Below are 18,464 nucleotides of genomic sequence, written 5' to 3' on the forward strand. Positions count from 1 at the left end.
ATTATATTTAATATATTTGTGGAGAAGGAAAAATTGTTATTTTCTGAAAGAAGTCAGCATACAGTCATAAGGCAGTTATTAGAGAGTGACGTGCAACGGAATTTGCTAATATCCATTATGCTCTTCAGTAAAAGCCTCATTAACGTTAAATTCTTTAGTATTTAAGAATTGGAGACCACATACGTAATAGGTTATGTCTTGCTCAATTGAAGGGTTTATGGGTTACACGGCCCTGCATATATACATTTTTTGTTTTCTCAAAACTAGGTATTCCTCTCATTTTACCTCTAGATTTACAACTCTAAATTTATATATATTCAGTATTATGTATAACTAGAGCGATATATATATATATGAGGTGGTGAGAGTCAAAGTGATATAACTCCATTTAAACGTTAATTTTATTATTACCTGTAAAAACATTAACAGTTCAAACAGTTCCAATAAATAAAACAGTTTTTTTATTAAAAATCATCGAATATTTTCAAAATCTCTAACATTAAACCTGATTTTTTTTACTTAATGGGATAAAACGCTCTGCCCTGAAAAGTTGTAGTGAAGTGAGTTATACCACTTTGATTCTCACCACTTTATATATATATATATATATATATATATATATATATATATATATATATATATATATATATATATATATACATATTCTATAAAAAAAGTTTTTTTTAACAGCTTCTTTTGTATTCATTCCTGATTTTGTATCAACTTTCGCTAATTTGACACCTCTTAATAACATCCTTTTGAGCTTTCATTGATCCTTTGAATAAAAATAACCAAATAAAAACATTATTGTTTGTCATAGTGTAGAACTTGGTAAACAGTATAGAAATGACAAATAATATTTTTAAAAGACTGTGTTAAGGAAGAACCATTTATTTAAAAGTTAATTTTTTTTTATCTGTTTTTTTTTTTAAAAAAAAAATTCTTCTATCGTAAATAGAATATTGGTATCTCTCTAATGAAGATATTGCGAAAAGTAAAATTTGTTGGCGGAAGACAATTTAAAATCATGATATGTTAAAGAGATAAGTAAAAAAAATGGTTTTTGAACTTAAAGCATTAGTCTACATTTTGAGTTCATGGATAGTAACGAAAAGTTCATCTGCTCAAAGAAAAGGTAAAATTTATTGTTAGCGTTCGAATTGTAAAATTTATTGTTAGTGTTCGATTTGTAAATCGTAATTTACGAAACTTTCACGATGTTGATTAGAAAAAGCGAAGCTGAAGAGAAAGTTTAACCTCGACTTATGAAGTGATAAATTTGAACACGCTAAGAGTATTTGTAAAAGTTCATTTGAAAAATATGCTCAACCATAAATATATATATATATATATATATATATATATATATATATATATATATATATATATATATATATATATATATATATATATATATATATATATATATGTATATATAAATTTACTTATTTATATGGATAAATTTAGTTTTAGTTTAATTTGTGGTTTTAAACAGTTTTTTAGTTAAATTATAAAACTGTTGAACAATAAAAATAAGTCTAGAAACTCATGTTGTTAAAGTCATCGTTTTTGGATCATACGATATTTGCACTACAAAATGAAATTGACTATTCGGTAGAAAACAAACAACTCAATGTACTTGGGTACACGTGACTTTAAATCAAATCGTGACAGTTTTTTTTTCTCTACACTTTTCAACAAATTTAAAAACCAATCATATTTCCATTTAAAAACAAAGAAGTTATTAATTTATCTTTTTATGAAAAAAGAGTGATTTTGAAGTTGTATAGGCATGCACTTGAGCTAACTCTTACTAAAAAGTATGCAATTACAGTATTTAATGCAATGTTGTAAAAACGCAAGCAAAAACAATGATATGAATTTACACTGATTAGCTGCATCCTCAAAATGTTCATTAAAAACATTTTCCCTGCGCCTTCAAGTCAGTTAGCAATTCTCATGCCAATGAGAGATTTCTCAGCAAAATAAAACTTAATTAGACCGGAGCGGTGGCCTTGGTGCATTTTATCTCGGCGTTGTGTTTAGCTTTAAAATGTTAATTTCATTTTTAAAAAATAGGAGAACTTTTAGACTGGTAACGAATCAGTTTGCCGTTATGACTTTTGAGTGAAATCTTAAACTATTGCATTACATCTTAAACTAATATATTACTAAGCTTCTCTTACTGTTTTCTTTTTCATTCTTAGGTTCCACTCTTTAAAAATGTGGCATAAGAATAAGAATTCTTATGGTTAAATCGAACCTTATGATGATTTTTAACAACACTTTTAAGTGTCGTATTTTTTGAATTTATGAAAATGGAGCTTTCTTGTATAACAAATTTATGAGGACTATAAGGGAAGACTCACAAATGTCCACTTTTTTTTACTTTTGAGAAAAACGAAACTTTGTCTTTAAAGGCTTCAGTAGTCTTTAAAATTAAGCATTTTTAAAAGTTCGATGGAGCCCGAAAATGGTGGTTTTTAGCCTCGTATATTGTCAGAAGTAATGGATGAGCACCAGAAAATGATAAAAAGGACGCAAATGCGAAAATTAATGAAGTTGGGCATCTGTTATTTTTTCCGTGCAGTCTTCGTATACAATACTTAAATCGTCTGAGGCTTTTATTTAGTTACTTATTAGAATAATTTTTAAGATTGTAAAAACTATCGGAATTGTTTGTAAAAGTTTTTTTTCCACTAAAATTTAAACTATTATACTTTAAGGTTAGAAATTATAGTAAAAGGTTTATCAATTTTGCAAAAGTTGATATTCCCGAAAATAAATTGACCGTAAAATTATAATTATTTAAATGATATTTTTCTCGCAAAATTACGACTCGTCGAAAGTCGAAGTTGGTCGACTTCGAATAGTTGATTTAATCGACTATGGGTTTCCTACTAATCGACTCAAAGTTGATTAAGTCGGGTAATCATCCTAATCTCTTTGTTTCTATTTTTTCACTTGATTTCTCTTTAGCAATCTTTAATGTTGTTATGATGCTGACCAATTAGTAAAGAGATACCTTTATAGGCAGTTTATCTTGTAAAGATGAATTATTTGTAAAGATTGAGCCATGTATAAGAACATCATTCATAGCGGTTTTTTTAATTCAACGAAAAATATCTGAACATTGAACCTAATTTGCGGTATCAAATAAACTTAAGTCTTAGCTTACTGTATGTAGTACCACTTCATTAATGTTTCCTTTTTCTCATTATAGTAACCAGTTGATACTTTTTAAAAAAAAGTGTTAAGTAATGTGATACGGTATTCAGTTAAGGATGCGCAAAAGTTTTATAAATCTGCCACCCCAAAAAAGTTTAGCCCCATCTGCCTCCATTAAATTTTTTGTTAGTTTTTTGCTTTAATTGTTACAAAAAGCGATATAAAATGTCCATCTTGTTTTTTTTCTTTACTTTGTGATTGTAATTTTCATTTTAATTTGTTTTTTTTATTCGATTTTAACTCATCTATTAAATTAGACGAATTAAAATTGAACAAAGAAAATGCTCTTGATATAACAGCAGCATGTGTTATTACAACAGTATTACATACCAACAAGTTTTTTTGTTTACTCTCTTAAAGTATTTGTTTCATAGCATCTAAAAAATAAATTGTCAAGCAACATTAAAGTACATGATTGTAATAAAATTTTTGTTCAAATATTTCGACTAAATCGACTTTTAGTCGACTTAGTCGATTTTAAAAATGTATTAGTCGATTTTGGTCGACTTTGAAAAATGCATTAAACGATTTAGTCGACAATCGAGAAATTTTAAAGTCGTAACAACACTAGTTTTAACTAAAGAATTGTTGCGATCTAATTTTAAGACTAAGTTCTTATTTACAAGGAAATTAAAAGTGGAGAATCGAATTTTACCGGTAACCAATTATTTTAGAGTCCTTATGTCTTATTTTACTGTGGCACCACTTTACTCGCCCATTTTATATATTGTGTTAGTTTGATCAAAAACAAATATTATATAGATCGAATTTATAATTCGTCTTTTTTAAAATTTAATTAATATAGATTTGTTCATATTTATTGGATTTTCGTAAGTCTCAATAAAGTATTCCTGTCTCTGAGGGCTATTTTATCAAATTCTATCATTTAAAAAAAAGATTAAATGATCCCATTGCTTTTATTCCTCTTTTCAGGATCGTATTTTGTACATATATCGATTAAATAGATTATCGATAAACGATCAATAAACTAGTGATAAAAGATAAAACTTGCAACATTCGTAGGATTTTCATAAAAACTTTTCGTAAAACTGTAATCGAATTAATGTCAGTTTGAGGTTCAGCTTCTGGGTTTTAACCTGTGAAAACATTTAGTTTTCTAATTTTAAGAAATCTCGAGCAAAGTAGCTACTCTCTGGTGCTACCATCTTGTTCTATTTTTTCTAAAGTCATTAGAACTAGACAAGAATGTCCCCTCACATTACGATTATGTAGTTCTGTATTTTTGAATATTCATACATGAATATAAAAGTTATCATTTTTATTCATTGTTATTATACTTTCTGTACTTTATTGGGAAATATTTTTTAAAATAAGAAATTTAAAAATTTTAAAAAGAAAATTTTTCTTTGTTATCCTTTCTATCAAAGATTTTTAGATTTAAGTTTTTGATGAATAGGACATTAGATGTCAATTTTGACAAAGTAGTAAATTTCCGGTCAATCATTAATTGTTTGTCATTGTAATGGTTTTCTAAACAAAATGTGTGCATTCTTTTTCTTCGTGTGCCCTTTTTTGAGGGCTTCTTTAAAAGGTTTGATCAAATTTTTTACTGAACTAAAAATGGCAGAAGCAATTTTAAGTTAAATACCTTTTCTTGCATTAGAGGTAAACAAAAATTTTGTGTGTTTAGTTAAGACTTTAAAGTAATTTTATGTACTTTGTGCCACTAATGATTGCATTAAACTTAAGAAATCGTATACACTATACATACATACATACATACATACATACATACATACATACATACATACATACATACATACATACATACATACATACATACATACATACATACATGCATGCATGCATGCATATATATATATATATATATATATATATATATATATATATATATATATATATATATATATATATATACACGTACCACATCTTTATTTTTTGGATTAGCGTATTGCGATTTACACTTATTTTTTGCATACTTTTGTGTAATATTTTATTTTTCATATAAATAAAAGATATCTTTATATTCATAAAATTGACGAAAGATATCCTTTATTTGTATGATGCAAACATTTTCTCTAACTATTTTTCATGGATTATGAAATGATTTAGCCAGATTGGTTTTAATACCCTTCATTTGAGCAACAATCAAAATGCTAAAAACTATGAAGTTTAGTCACTGTCGAGGCGCTTTTGACAGTATATTCAGTATATTCTGTATATTCTGCTTACAACTTTTTTTTATTACGAAAGATCAAAATTATTGATGAATATAACACTAAGGTTCAATTTACTATGATGGACGTTAGAGATTTTGTAAGACATAGGTGACAGACGGGTATTTTTAATCCAGTAATTGTGATCAATTAAAAGAAATTGAATGTCTCGAGAAAATCTTAAATCAATGAAAAGAAAGTCGATTCTATAAAATCAATCGGATCAATGAAAATAAGTTGAATATCTCGAGAGAATCTGGGAATCGAGAATCGAGATCGAGAGAATCTTCATTTTTTTAAATTACAATATTTATCTTGATCTTATTTACTTCGTCAATTATTTATATGTAAAAAAATTTTAAGATGAGTAATAAACTTACAAAAAAGTAAGTAGTAAACTAATTTAATTTCTTTTTTTTTACTTTAAACTTATGGGTCAGTCACAAAATTACAAATGATTTATTTGTTTTAAGATTTTTTGACGGTACGAACAAAATTCCCACATTCTTGATAACAACCTATTGACTTCCCTTAAATACCAGATTTTCAAGTCATTTTTAGCAATACAATTCATTTTCCAGCAAGATAGTTCGAGTGACTAAAATTATGCAATTGCTTAGAAGCATTTGCTCTGACTAATTGTAAAAGCCTATTAGCGCATTTGCTCATAGCAAAAGTGAAGTAAAATTGTTTATTAGTATTTTAGGTAATTTGTATATATTTCTTCAAAAAAAGTCAATAGACTAATGTTAAAATAAAGAAAAAGCAAGCATTTTTAACTTTGCAAAATCTTTCGTTGCAATCAACAGAAGCTTTGATTTATATAATATTTTTAATCTTAAGTTTAAAAATATTTTTTAATCAATTTGATTTAGTTTTTTTTACTTTCACAAATGAATGGCAGATTTATAAATTGACTCACTTGTACATTGAATGAAGCAAACCCTTTTTCATTGATGTATTCATCAGCAAAATCTCCATGAGGTTTCTTGATTCTTACATGGTTACTATTGTACAGGGAAACCCTTTTTGTGAGCCCATGCATTTTTTGCAAACAATATTTGTTCCCTGGTATGTGAAAAAACTACCCTGTGAGAAGCTTTTGTCAAATTTTTCTTAACTTTAGAAGAAACTGTCTTTGAAACAGTATTACGGTACATCACTGTTTCCTCTGCAATCCCAGTTTGAAAACAAGGGCTTGTAACATACCTAATGTTAATTTCATTCTCTGCTTTTTTGTTAGGGCTCTGCCACAAGTCTCAGTACATTCACTTTAAAAATGATCTGCAATCCAAGAAACCTGATCTGTAAATCTACACAACTTAAGACATTTATTATTAGGTGCTGATGATGACCTTTGGATGTTAAAAGTTTTGGTTTTTTGTACCATAAAAATAATTTGAGCCAACTATGTCAAATATACAGCACTATCTGCAGAATTTAAGATAACGTTTTGTAATAAATATATAAATGCAGGTGATAAATAAATGCATACAGAAAGTTACAAAAATATGTTATTCAAAACAAAAGCTCATAAGCGATTGTTATTAACTATTATTTATGTAAAACTGATTAACTGCTCCAAAGATATGCAACAAAAGCAGTTGCTTACTTTTATTTATACCCTTTACTGTCACAGATACAAAAATGTAAACGTTTTGCACATGGAATTCAGAGCAGGAGCAGAAAATACAAGCACTTAAAACAGATTGGTTTAGGAGTTAACAAAATCTTGTGTGGTCATAAACTCTCGATGTGTTGATAAATGTTTTACACATTCACTGTCCACTACAAGTAAGTCACTGGAAATGTGTGTATACTTGGAGTAAGCCCTACTAATATTCTGTTGACTGTCATTGTACCACTAAGTTAAATTGAAAATCAAGGAGAATTTTAATTTTTACAGCACTATTTAAATGTCTGTTAAGTAACAGGTGAATACTGAGTTACATAATGGTAGTTGTATCAGCATTCAGTGATCATAATTTTTGTTTCTATTAATAAATACCAGTATGCAAAAATATCAGAACATGATTTTGTTTTTGTTGGAGCTATCTGTGCTTGTCAGTTTTGTTTGCACTTATAAATGTTGTTATGCTAAAATGCTGGAAAATTATTTATCTGTAAAAGTCTGTACAAACTTTGCTGAAGTCTGTATACCAAGAATATCAAAACATGGTATTTTTCTCTGAAGTATCAAATTTTCATAATAATATTACATATTTAATAATTCCTTGCAGAAACATTTTCATAGCATTTCTTGTACTGTCAGAGTTGGAATACTGCTGGGACTTAACTCAAAGTGTGGGTCAGTTCCATATTTGCCAATTACTCAAAGACTACTATCGAGTTTATGCACACACATAAAATGGCAGTAAGCATGTTAAAGAAAACTAATCAACCATAATTTAAACATTCCCTCAATTTTGTTATCTTTCCTATTGCAGCAATGTTCTGGTGAAATTGGCTCACCGCTTGTTACTAAATTGACCTAAAATTTCTGACAAAAGAAAATGGATTTTGGTTCTCCTTTTTGCAGCGAGGCATTATAAGTTATATTGAAATATACCACCTTCAAAATATTTGAACAATATGAAAACCAGTTTTTTTATCTTAATAATTTGATGCATCTGAATTAATAAAACAAATAGAAGTTAACAGTATATCATTGTTCAATAAGTGGGTTGCATAAAGCTTCTGCACAAATGTAACTATTCCTCACACTTTGTTTTGGAACAAATAAGTTGAAAATTAAAATATAATATAATCAATTTACTGATATTTTATTCATCAATCAAAATAATTATGCATTACACAAATTACACATCCCACAAATTTTTATCTGCAGTTGTTACTTAAATTTTTTAAAAATTGCTGGGTCAGTTTTGCATATGTATGTATGTATGTATGTATGTATGTATGTATGTATGTATGTATGTATGTATGTATGTATGTATGTATGTATGTATGTATGTATGTATGTATGTATGTATGAGTGTATGACTAATTTGTAAAGCCAGTCTAATGTAGATAGACATTTTTGCAAATAGTTTTATAATTCATAAATTGATTTTGTGCTTATTTTAGTCCCAATTAGGGTGGATGTTCCTTTAAACAATTCTACTGAACTTCAGTGTGGTAATTTAAATCAAACAGCAGTTGTGAGTATTATCTGGCAAACAGCTCCTCAAAACAAAACTTTACGCACAGTTTATAGTTCTAACTTATCCACCAAAGAATACATAAGTCCTTTATTTATTGAAAAAAAAAATAATGGTTCATCATCAAACTTTAAAAGTAATCCAAGAATTTTTATGGTTAATGAAAGTTCTTTTAAAATTTTAAATACTCAGATGACTGACAGAGGAATCTGGGAATGCACTGCTATTTATTTCAAAGAAGGGAACTTAGAGAACCAATTAATGTCATCATATGATATAAATGTAATTAGTAAGTTAAATATTCATATTGTATAATAACTAGCAGTTTATTATTGTAATCATTTTTTTTTTTTTAACTGTTTCACAAAGATAAAATGCTGCATTATAGTTTTTAAAGAAAATAGTATAACTCTGACTTGGTAATTATTAGTAAATTTACCTACAAGTTTCTTAAACAAATTTTATACATGTACAATCTATCAATAAGCATATATGCGTTTAATTGTTTCTGTAAAATTATTTCCTTTATTTTACAGGCAAGCCAAGTCCTGTAACTGTGGAAACTAACATTTTGGCTGTAGTTAAAAATGGACATGCATCTGCTTATTGTGACAGTCAGTCACTTTCTCCATTTTCATTAACCTGGGAAAAAAAAGGTGGAAAAATTTCAGAACATGTTTCTTTTAAAGAGGAATATAGCACAAAAGATGGACTCCATATTTACAGAGTAAACATGGTTATTAAAAATATTGATGAAAATGACTCAGGGGAATACACATGTTCAGCATACAATCTTGCTGGAAAAGCTTCTGAAACTGTACTTATCAAGTTAAAAAGTAAATTTTATACTTAAAATGTTATAACAAAATAATCAAAGATTTATTGTCAAATTAACAACTAATTACATATTAACAGTCTTGCCTCAATCTTACCTATATATAGGCTTATTTTATTGAACTATGTTTTTTAACTTTAGTTCATAAAAGTTCTGCAATTTTCAAGCTTGTTATTGCTTGTTATTTATTTATGGATCCTTTGTATAAGTTCTTTTTTTTTGTTTATTAATATTGCTAAAACTTATAAGGAGAAAATTAACAGCAGTGAACTATTATTTAATTAAATCATCCCATTTATTCACAACATAGGTAAACCAATTATTTCAAGCAAAAACAAATACTTAATCAATATGCTTGCAGATGGTAGACTTGAGTGTAGTGCTAAAGGCTATCCAAGTATTGATTTTACATGGGAAATACCGAGTAAGTTACCATTTACATTAAAACCAACAGAAGTTCAAGGCAGATACAAAGTATTGTCTACAACTCTAGATAATGTTAATGACAAAGAGACTTCAGTTTTGATAATTAAAAATTTACAACGCTCAGATATGAGTTTTTTTACATGCTTTGCACAAAATGAAATGGGAAAAACTGAGTTTACCATTGAAGTATCTGGTATCAGTAAGTTAGCATATAAATAGTAATGTTGTGTTGAAAATGTCTTTTTTTTTAATCAATATAAATTTATAAAATTATACAATTTATATGGAATAAGTTAGAAGAAATATTTATTATAGGAAATCCTGAGGCTCCCATTATTCTTGGATTTGATACTAGTATAGAGAGTGTAACATTATATTGGAAGCTTGCTGATAATGGTGGATCAGTAGTGGATTTAATTATTATTGAGTATAAAAAAAACTCATCTGAAACGTGGAAGAAAGAAGAAATCAAAGAAAATTTAACAGAGTACACAATTAGCAGTCTTTCTGAAAGAGTTACTTATGATTTTAGAATGGCTGTTTCAAATTCAATCGGAATCAGTGAATATACCAGCATTATCACATTAGTAACTACTAATAAAAGTAAGAAATCACTATTATTTGAAATATTTTATACCCTAAATATTTATCAAGTGTGTGTATGTTAAGTATGAAGACTTTTATTACTGAAGTCATTAATTTTATGATTTTGTAAAATTGCTATGGTGATTACTATTATCACTATGGTGATTACTATTATCACTATGATGATTATTATTACCACTATGATAATCACTACAATTACTATTGTAATTCTTTACCAAAAAAAATGACCTTTACAATTAACATCTTGTTAAGACAAGCAATGACAGTTTCAGAAAAAAAAACTATTTCAAGTGTGTTTTATATCAAAATGCGGTACATTATTAAATGCGGTGCAAACACTGAATTTATTGGTTACAAAATGTGGTACACTATTTCATAGTGTGGAAAAAAATTTATAAATCTTATGTCCTTACTAAAATTTCTGATAACCAAACCGAGTTATTAACTTGAAGATGTGTGTTCCAAGAAAAAATATCATTTTTGAAAACTTTATCGAATTAACAGGAGAACTTTTTCGAAAATTCAAAAAAATGAGAAAATGCTAATGTGAGATTTATTAGAAAAAATTAGTGAAACACCTCATAATACTTTTCATTTTTGTCTATAAAAAACATATATATAACATATATCAATAACATATAATCTATAACATATTAGATAATTTTCTATTAAATAAAAAGTATTTATTATTTTAGTCGCAGCTTGGAGGTGCAACTAAACTGTCAATAAACCAGTTTTTCATCAATAAATCAACATTTCTCAGGCTGTAGAACCATGATCATATAGGTTTCAAAAAATGTCATAACTCTCATATACAGTCTCGTTACAATGTCAAGGGGTAAAGCTTTTGATATTTTCACTTTGTAACTCATTAAGAAAATGTCAATGTTTTGGTCTTGAAGCCATGATTTAAATCTTTTTTGCTAAGGTGTGTAATGTTGAAAAATGGTAGGGAAACCTGGTTCTTGGGGGAAGTTAATTGATAGCATACACAAATGTGTTTTCAAGAATCTTGATGCAACAATATTATTTAAGACGATCTTTGAAGTTTCTATATCAACCAACTATACTGTGATTTGCTCACATATATGTTAAATGATTTACTTCCTTGCTTAGTACATTCCATCAGCTGCAATCAGCTGTTCTACTTTTCAGCAGAAATTATAGACAACAAAGTTGTTTGTTTTTTTTTTGCTATTTACTTTTAGGTTAATTTTTTACATACAAATGATCCTAAATATTTAAATTGGGCCAAAAGTTCAAAAACTTGAGAGAATATTTAAATTCAGCTAAAGGTAATTTTTAAAAAGTCTGCATTTGTCCAATAGAGAAGAGAATCTTAGCAGCTTAGAATTTGTATGTTTATTTCTTTAACTGCACGTTGCTTTGGTAAATGATATTGGCTTCTTACCTTATTCATTACTTAGAAGAAAGTAATGAATAAGTGAGTCCACCAAAACAGAAGGGAAATGTTTAATACTGGATACAGATTCCTTTGACTTCTCATCATCTGCACTGAATTTATTAGTAAATTATTAAAATTTAATACTTTAATTAGTGACATTAAGTTTTTAATGAAATAAATCTACATAACAAAATAAGTAATCCTATTTCTGGTGGAAATATGTTTTTATTTCTGGTGTGTCAAAGTAAACGCTTGATTGATTTGCATTAGAAAACATATACATATAAGATAATGGTAGTTATCAGCAAAAGAAAACAAAAAGTGTTTTTCTGGAGAGTAAAACCTGGGTCAAGTCCCAGACCTAACCACCAGATGGCGCCACTAATAAAAAAAATCTGTATGATATTTCAGTAGTACCAACCCTCAAAAGGCATCTGTCAAAATTTCATAATAATCAGATCATTAGTTTAGAAAATACAGTGAATTGACACTTATTTTCAGAAAAGTAAGAAAAATATATCATTCAAGCAGATGGCTTCAAAAGTGTCACCTGGTCTCATTTCCATCAACAGCAACAATCAAATGTTGGTTTGCTGATTTTAAACATGTTTATACACTCCAAATGAGGTTATTAATTCTAAAAACATCAAAAGTACCCTGAAAATCACTATGCGTAATAACTATACAATGTTGAAAAAGATAGCTGACACCCTGAAGTTGTCAAAGGCAGTGTTTTTATACTATACATAAGCATTTGGGTATGAAAAAGTTGTTTTCTAAATTTGGTGCTACATTTGCTCACACCAGAACAACAAATAAAAAAACAAAAAAAACAATAGATTGATTATTTAGAACGTTGTTTAAACATGTTTAAGAGGAATAAATCTGGGTTGGTTTTTTTTTTCCATCATGTCACAAGTGATTAAAAAAGATGGGGAAAATGTACGAATCTGGCTTTGAAATGGTCCCACACCCACTGTACAGTCCAGATCTCTATGGACAAGCACTGAACAAATACTTTTGTATATAAGTTACGTGTTGTTTTGTTATTTTTCTCTCTTGAATTAGATTTTAATTTTTTTTACTGAACAAAAAACCTCAATTTAAATCATTTGCTTTCATTTAAATGTGTTCTGTTACTAAGGTTTCTAGTAAGAATATTTTTGGTATTTTAAAAAAGAGTAAAAAAAAAAAAAAAGAAAATGGTGAGGAATATTGATAAAAAAAAACAAACAAAAATAACAAGATGATTATTTATTCCTGGGATCATTCTTCAGAAGCCCTGGTATGATGAGCTCTTTGATTTTTATTTTTACTTTACCTCTTATTTGAATTGGCATCAAACTGTGTTTGTTTCTTGCACTTGGGCTGCTTCTTTGTTTTTCTACTGCTAAATGATGTTTTTCTATTATCCATTTAATCATAAAACACGAATATGCTGTAGAATAAAAAGGAATGAGTGCATCAAACTTAGTAAAAAACAACCACTAAATTTAAGTCAGCAAAAATTGTGTTGGCCAGTGTTATTGATGGGCTGAAAATCCTTGTTTGTGCAGTGCTAGGACTCTAGAACAGTTGTGATTTGCATTTGTTATGTACAGTGTTATTTGATGAAGTTTCTTGTTAAAACTCTCTTTGTTATGTATAACTTTTATATAGAAGTAAAAAAATAATAATTTATTTTTAATTTTGTTTTCTTGATAAGTTGTGTTTTCATTAATAAAAAACAAAAAAAATTCTTGTTTGTCTAATTTCTTTAAAGTGTGCCATCATAAGAGCAGTTAGTTGCCTATGATGGCATACTTGTACTTTTTTTTTTAATGGTATAAACTTATAAAAAAGCCAAATAGTAAAAAATAATTTACAGCTATCAAGTTTCACACATGATTTCAAACATTTGTGTGAACTCTTGTGTGAAACTTGATAGCTGTAAATTGACTGTCCCTTAACTTTATAGCAAAAAAAAGAATCTAATTTCTTTTTAATCCTCTGTATCAAAAAAAATGCACATGTTAATCATTTTGATCATTTATTGACTACTTAATTTCAGTTAGTTTAACAGAAAACTCAAGGAATTTAGTTAATCTTAAACTCATTGATTTAAAAGAAAGATGATACTTGTTGATATATATAGATGATAGTGTCTTTTTTGAAGGTACCAGTTGTATCGGGATTTTTATCTTAAAATTGATAATTGTTCTGCCCATTCACTAATTAAATGTCTGAAAGCAAATGATCTGTAATTATACACTCAAGACTAAATCTGAAGTACAACCAGTTAACAATGCTTTAAATCTAAAAGTTATAGCAGGTTAAAATTTAAGAACCCTCTTCTGGTTTATAAATTAAAGGATTGTAGTAAATGTTTCATTTAACTATGACAATCATACTCTATAAAAATTAAATATTTGGCATCATGGCTGTTTATTGTAGCAAGTATTATAGCATTTATGTATTTATGTGTATTCTGTTTGTGTATATATAGATGTTTAAAAACAAAGAAATTCTATTTTTCTTTGCTACTTAAAGTTTGAAATATTGTGTAGTGGCTTAAATTTATTTTAGTGTTAACCTCTTCAATAAAAAACAATGTGGTTAGTGAAATGGGTTGGAGTTTGATTGTTATAATTGGAGGAGTAGTGGTTGCATTAGCTTGTGCAGGAATATGTATTGGTTTTTTTGTGAAGAGCATTCACAAAGCTGATGGAGGATTTCATCTAGCAAGCAATGAGGGAAGCAATACAGTATGTAATTCCTCTTTTTTACATAAGGCTGAAGAAAAAAAGCAGCTTTCAATAAAAATTAATTGCAGTTATAAAAAAATAGTTTAAAAAAAAGGAAAAAGTATTTGTAATAAATAAAAACGCAATACAGTGCAATATGGTGCATCTGAAGTGTTAAACACTTATTTTGTTTTGTTTTAGAATCCTATTATTTATCCCACAAGTGCTGCAACAGCTGTTGAGCTTGAGCCAATGTTTCATCCAATAGATGAATGGGAGTTTCCCCGTGAAAAATTGGTCATAACTACAGTGTTAGGGGCAGGTGCTTTTGGTATTGTTATGTCAGGAATGGCGCGGGGAATAAAAGGTATTGCTGGAGAAGTTAAAGTGGCTGTCAAAATTGTTCGAGGTGAGATTAAATTTTTATAATTAGTTGATATCTAGTATTATGTCATGAGTATTAATTACATACATAAATCTTTGTTTCTTAGATGATACAAATGAAGCTGCTAAAAAAGACCTTATTGCAGAACTAAATCTCTTGAAACAGATTCCTGAACATGAAAATGTAATACGTTTACTAGGCTGCTGCACTCAACGAGAGCCACCATATGTTATTGTTGAATTTTGTGCAAATGGTGATCTACAAGGGTTATTAAGAAGTAGTCGTGGAATTTATGAGCGATATTATAAGATTTGTTATGGTGGCTCAATACCCAGTTTAACGTCAAAAATGCTTTTAATCTTTGCTTTACAAATAGCTAAAGGAATGTCACACTTATCATCTATGAAAGTAATTTTTATGTCTTTTATGCGCAATATTCTTTCATCAATAATAGTCCAGCCTTTGGCTTTATTGCTTAAATAATTAAATCCTCAGCAGTCTAATTTTAGATCTAAGAGATGTTAAGCAGTTTTTTTTATAAAATCTGCTAGAAAAAGAATTAACACTTCGATAAAAAACTTTCTAATAGATCTAAAAAAATTATTGTAATGACAACATCCATGGAAATAATCTTTGATTCATTTTGTAGGTTATTCATCGAGATTTAGCAGCAAGAAATATTTTGGTGAATGAAAATTTAATTTGTAAAGTCAGTGATTTTGGGTTTGCAAGAGATATATATGAGGATGATCATTATCTAAAGCGATCTGCGGTATATTCAATGAATGTGTTTGACTTTAATTCTGATTTTGTGACAATTCTGATTTTGTCAACAATTTTGTTATTTAGTAACTGTATCATTTAACCTGTATGATGATGGTGTCTTTATATTTAGGGTGGTCGGTTTCCTATTAAATGGATGGCAATTGAGTCTCTTTTAGATGGCATCTCAACCACAAAAAGTGATGTGTGAGTTCTTTGCAATATAAAAATTTGATAAAAAGACTTCATATCTTGTCGATGACAAACTTCCAATTTTGTCCTTATTATATGGTCTTAGCAATTAACTATATAAATATATTATATATATTTAAATATATAAATGTATTAAATATATAAATGTGTAAATATATAAATATATAAATGTATAAATGTATAATATATAAATATACAGATATATAAATGTGTTAAATATATAAATGTGTAAAGGCCATAAGTTAGAAAAACAGCAGTCTACACCTTTTTTCACCTAAAATTTGATTTAAAACAAACTTTGTTGGATTATCTATTAGACAAGACAAAATTTGAATTTAACTGTATTAGCTGTTTGCATTTTAAGTTTTTATTGATTTTGCACAAATTAAATAAAACCAATCCGTTTGAAAATTGTTAGGAAAAACTAATTTATCCAAAAACTCTCTTTCTAGTTGGGCGTATGGTGTTTTGCTATGGGAACTTATCACTCTTGGAGCATCACCTTACCCTGGAATGAATTCTTATGAGGTTGTTAGTTTTCTTCAAGATGGTAAAAGGATGGATAAACCAAAGCACTGTTCAAGTGAAATGTAAGCTGACATTTTTGTTAATAGAAAACGTGACAAGGACGAGTCGTGTTTTTTATGGTTCATAAAAAAGTTAGTTTGTCAAACAATCTTTATTCTTTGAGTTTGATGCACAGTTTTTTTCAGTTCAATAAGTTCTTATAGGAACAGTGTTGCTAAGTTGTTTATTATTTGAATTCCCGATTCCTTTTAAGATACGCCATTGCAATGGATTGTTGGAATCCGTCTCCTGGAAGGCGACCTTCTTTTCCGGATTTAGTTATAAAATTTCAAAAGTTAATTGATGAAAGCGATACCAAGGTAGGCAAGAGTATGGTTTGCTCAAAACAACTTTTCTTCTTAAAACATCCTTTTAGCTCTAAAACACTTTAGAGTCACTTGCCTTTTTTATATTCTCGTGGTATTCATTTGTTTTATTTAGGAGTTTATCAATATGAGTTTTTATCAGGACCATTTATATGTAAACTTTGATACGTCTGTTTCACTGTCGAATTCATCGTCATATGTCGGAACACCACAGAGCTCTTTAGGAAGAAACCGAGTCAACTCAATACATTCGACAGTTCGTCGACCTAGTAACCCCCAAGGTTTTAGCAGCTTGCCGTGTAATATTGGTTCTTCAGTTTTGCCAGACCGTACCTGGACGAGAAGCGGGTCGAATTCTATCAAAATTCCTCAAAGACCCTCTGAAAATATAATTAATATCGAAGAAACTGAGTTGTCAGAAAGAAGAGACACAGGTCGCTCAAACATTTCGCAATCGAGTGAAAGCTCCTCACTTTTGCCAAAAAAATCAAGCTGATCATGGAATGGTTATTTTCAGAATCCTATTGAATTTCAAAAGCTATTCCTTTTGGAAAACGAGCGATTCAACCTGTGTTATTTTCTTTATTTTTATTTTTAAAGTATATACGCTAAAAGTAAAAGTAAAGAAACAATTCTTATAAAAAAAGCGACAGAATTTCATACTAATTTATGAAAAAAATTTTTTTTTAAAAATGTTCGTTTTATGGATATTTTTAAAAACATTCGTTTTATGAATATTTTAATGGCCGAAAGATTTTTATTATTTATGTAAATTTTTGAAATAGGCGGTATAATGATAAAGTTAGAATGAAATATTATGGAATTATGATCAACTTTCGGTGAAAAATCTTTTATCAGGATTTTTTTTACATAAAGTTACACATCGACATACACATTTCGTGCCGAAAGAAAATTGAGTTTATTTGATGACTCCTTCAAAACTTCGTGTCATTCTTCTTTTTCTTTTTGGTCATTTTTTACAATTTTAATGCGCGAAATTTTCATATTGAAGCGATAGAAGAGCATATGAAGTGATTATTGTTAAATAGTTTTTCTCCGTGGTTTTTTTTATTTACATAAAAGCGATCTCTTTGTCAGTTTGCATCGCGTGTAATTATTTTTAAAAGCTGAAATATATTGGATTAAAATTCAAATAATTAATAATTATCATGAATTTTCTGTCATCTGATGAAAAAAACTGTTGCTTTGATGAAAAGCACTTCATCACAAAAAATTCACTTCCAATATAAAAAATTACTCCAGTTTCCAATCGATCAGTTGTCTTACATGTCTAAATGTAATGGGAAAGTGCAATCTGTAAAAGCACCTCAAACAATCTGAGCGAATTACGTGGAATGTAAAAATGATCCTCTGAAAAGACGCAAGATAAACCCAGTGAGCACGCTACGAAATGTAAACGTTTTATTCACGTATTTTATTCGTGTTTCCGAATAAAATACGTGAATAAAACGTTTATATTTCGTGGCGTGCTCACTGGGAAAGGATAAAAAATTACAAAGATTTGACTTCTTGTTCTTATATTTCAAAACTACAAGCTCAACATTTATAATAAAGAAACTAAATCGAAAGTATTGATTCGCTTTTCTTTTTATACAATTACATAAAAGT

The 18,464-nt window shown here is 28.2% G+C and overlaps 1 protein-coding gene across 1 annotated transcript; it reads left to right on the plus strand.

The window, feature by feature from the left end:
- Window positions 1-803: 803 nt before the first annotated feature.
- Window positions 804-17,989, plus strand: LOC149887316 (fibroblast growth factor receptor 3-like). Its single transcript, XM_090090687.1, has 13 exons — window positions 804-1,135; window positions 8,514-8,876; window positions 9,124-9,423; window positions 9,733-10,047; window positions 10,164-10,451; window positions 14,425-14,603; window positions 14,784-14,991; window positions 15,074-15,375; window positions 15,617-15,739; window positions 15,863-15,936; window positions 16,395-16,532; window positions 16,724-16,829; window positions 16,951-17,989. Exons 1-13 carry the CDS (start codon window positions 1,057-1,059, stop codon window positions 17,329-17,331), a joined length of 2,856 nt encoding a protein of 951 aa, XP_089946813.1. The 5' UTR covers window positions 804-1,056; the 3' UTR covers window positions 17,332-17,989.
- Window positions 17,990-18,464: the final 475 nt, after the last annotated feature.

This window comes from Hydra viridissima, unplaced genomic scaffold (genome assembly GCF_058129835.1).
Source record: "Hydra viridissima isolate aposymbiotic clone 2 unplaced genomic scaffold, HvirCarnegie_v1 scaffold_6, whole genome shotgun sequence".
NCBI lineage: Eukaryota > Metazoa > Cnidaria > Hydrozoa > Anthoathecata > Hydridae > Hydra > Hydra viridissima.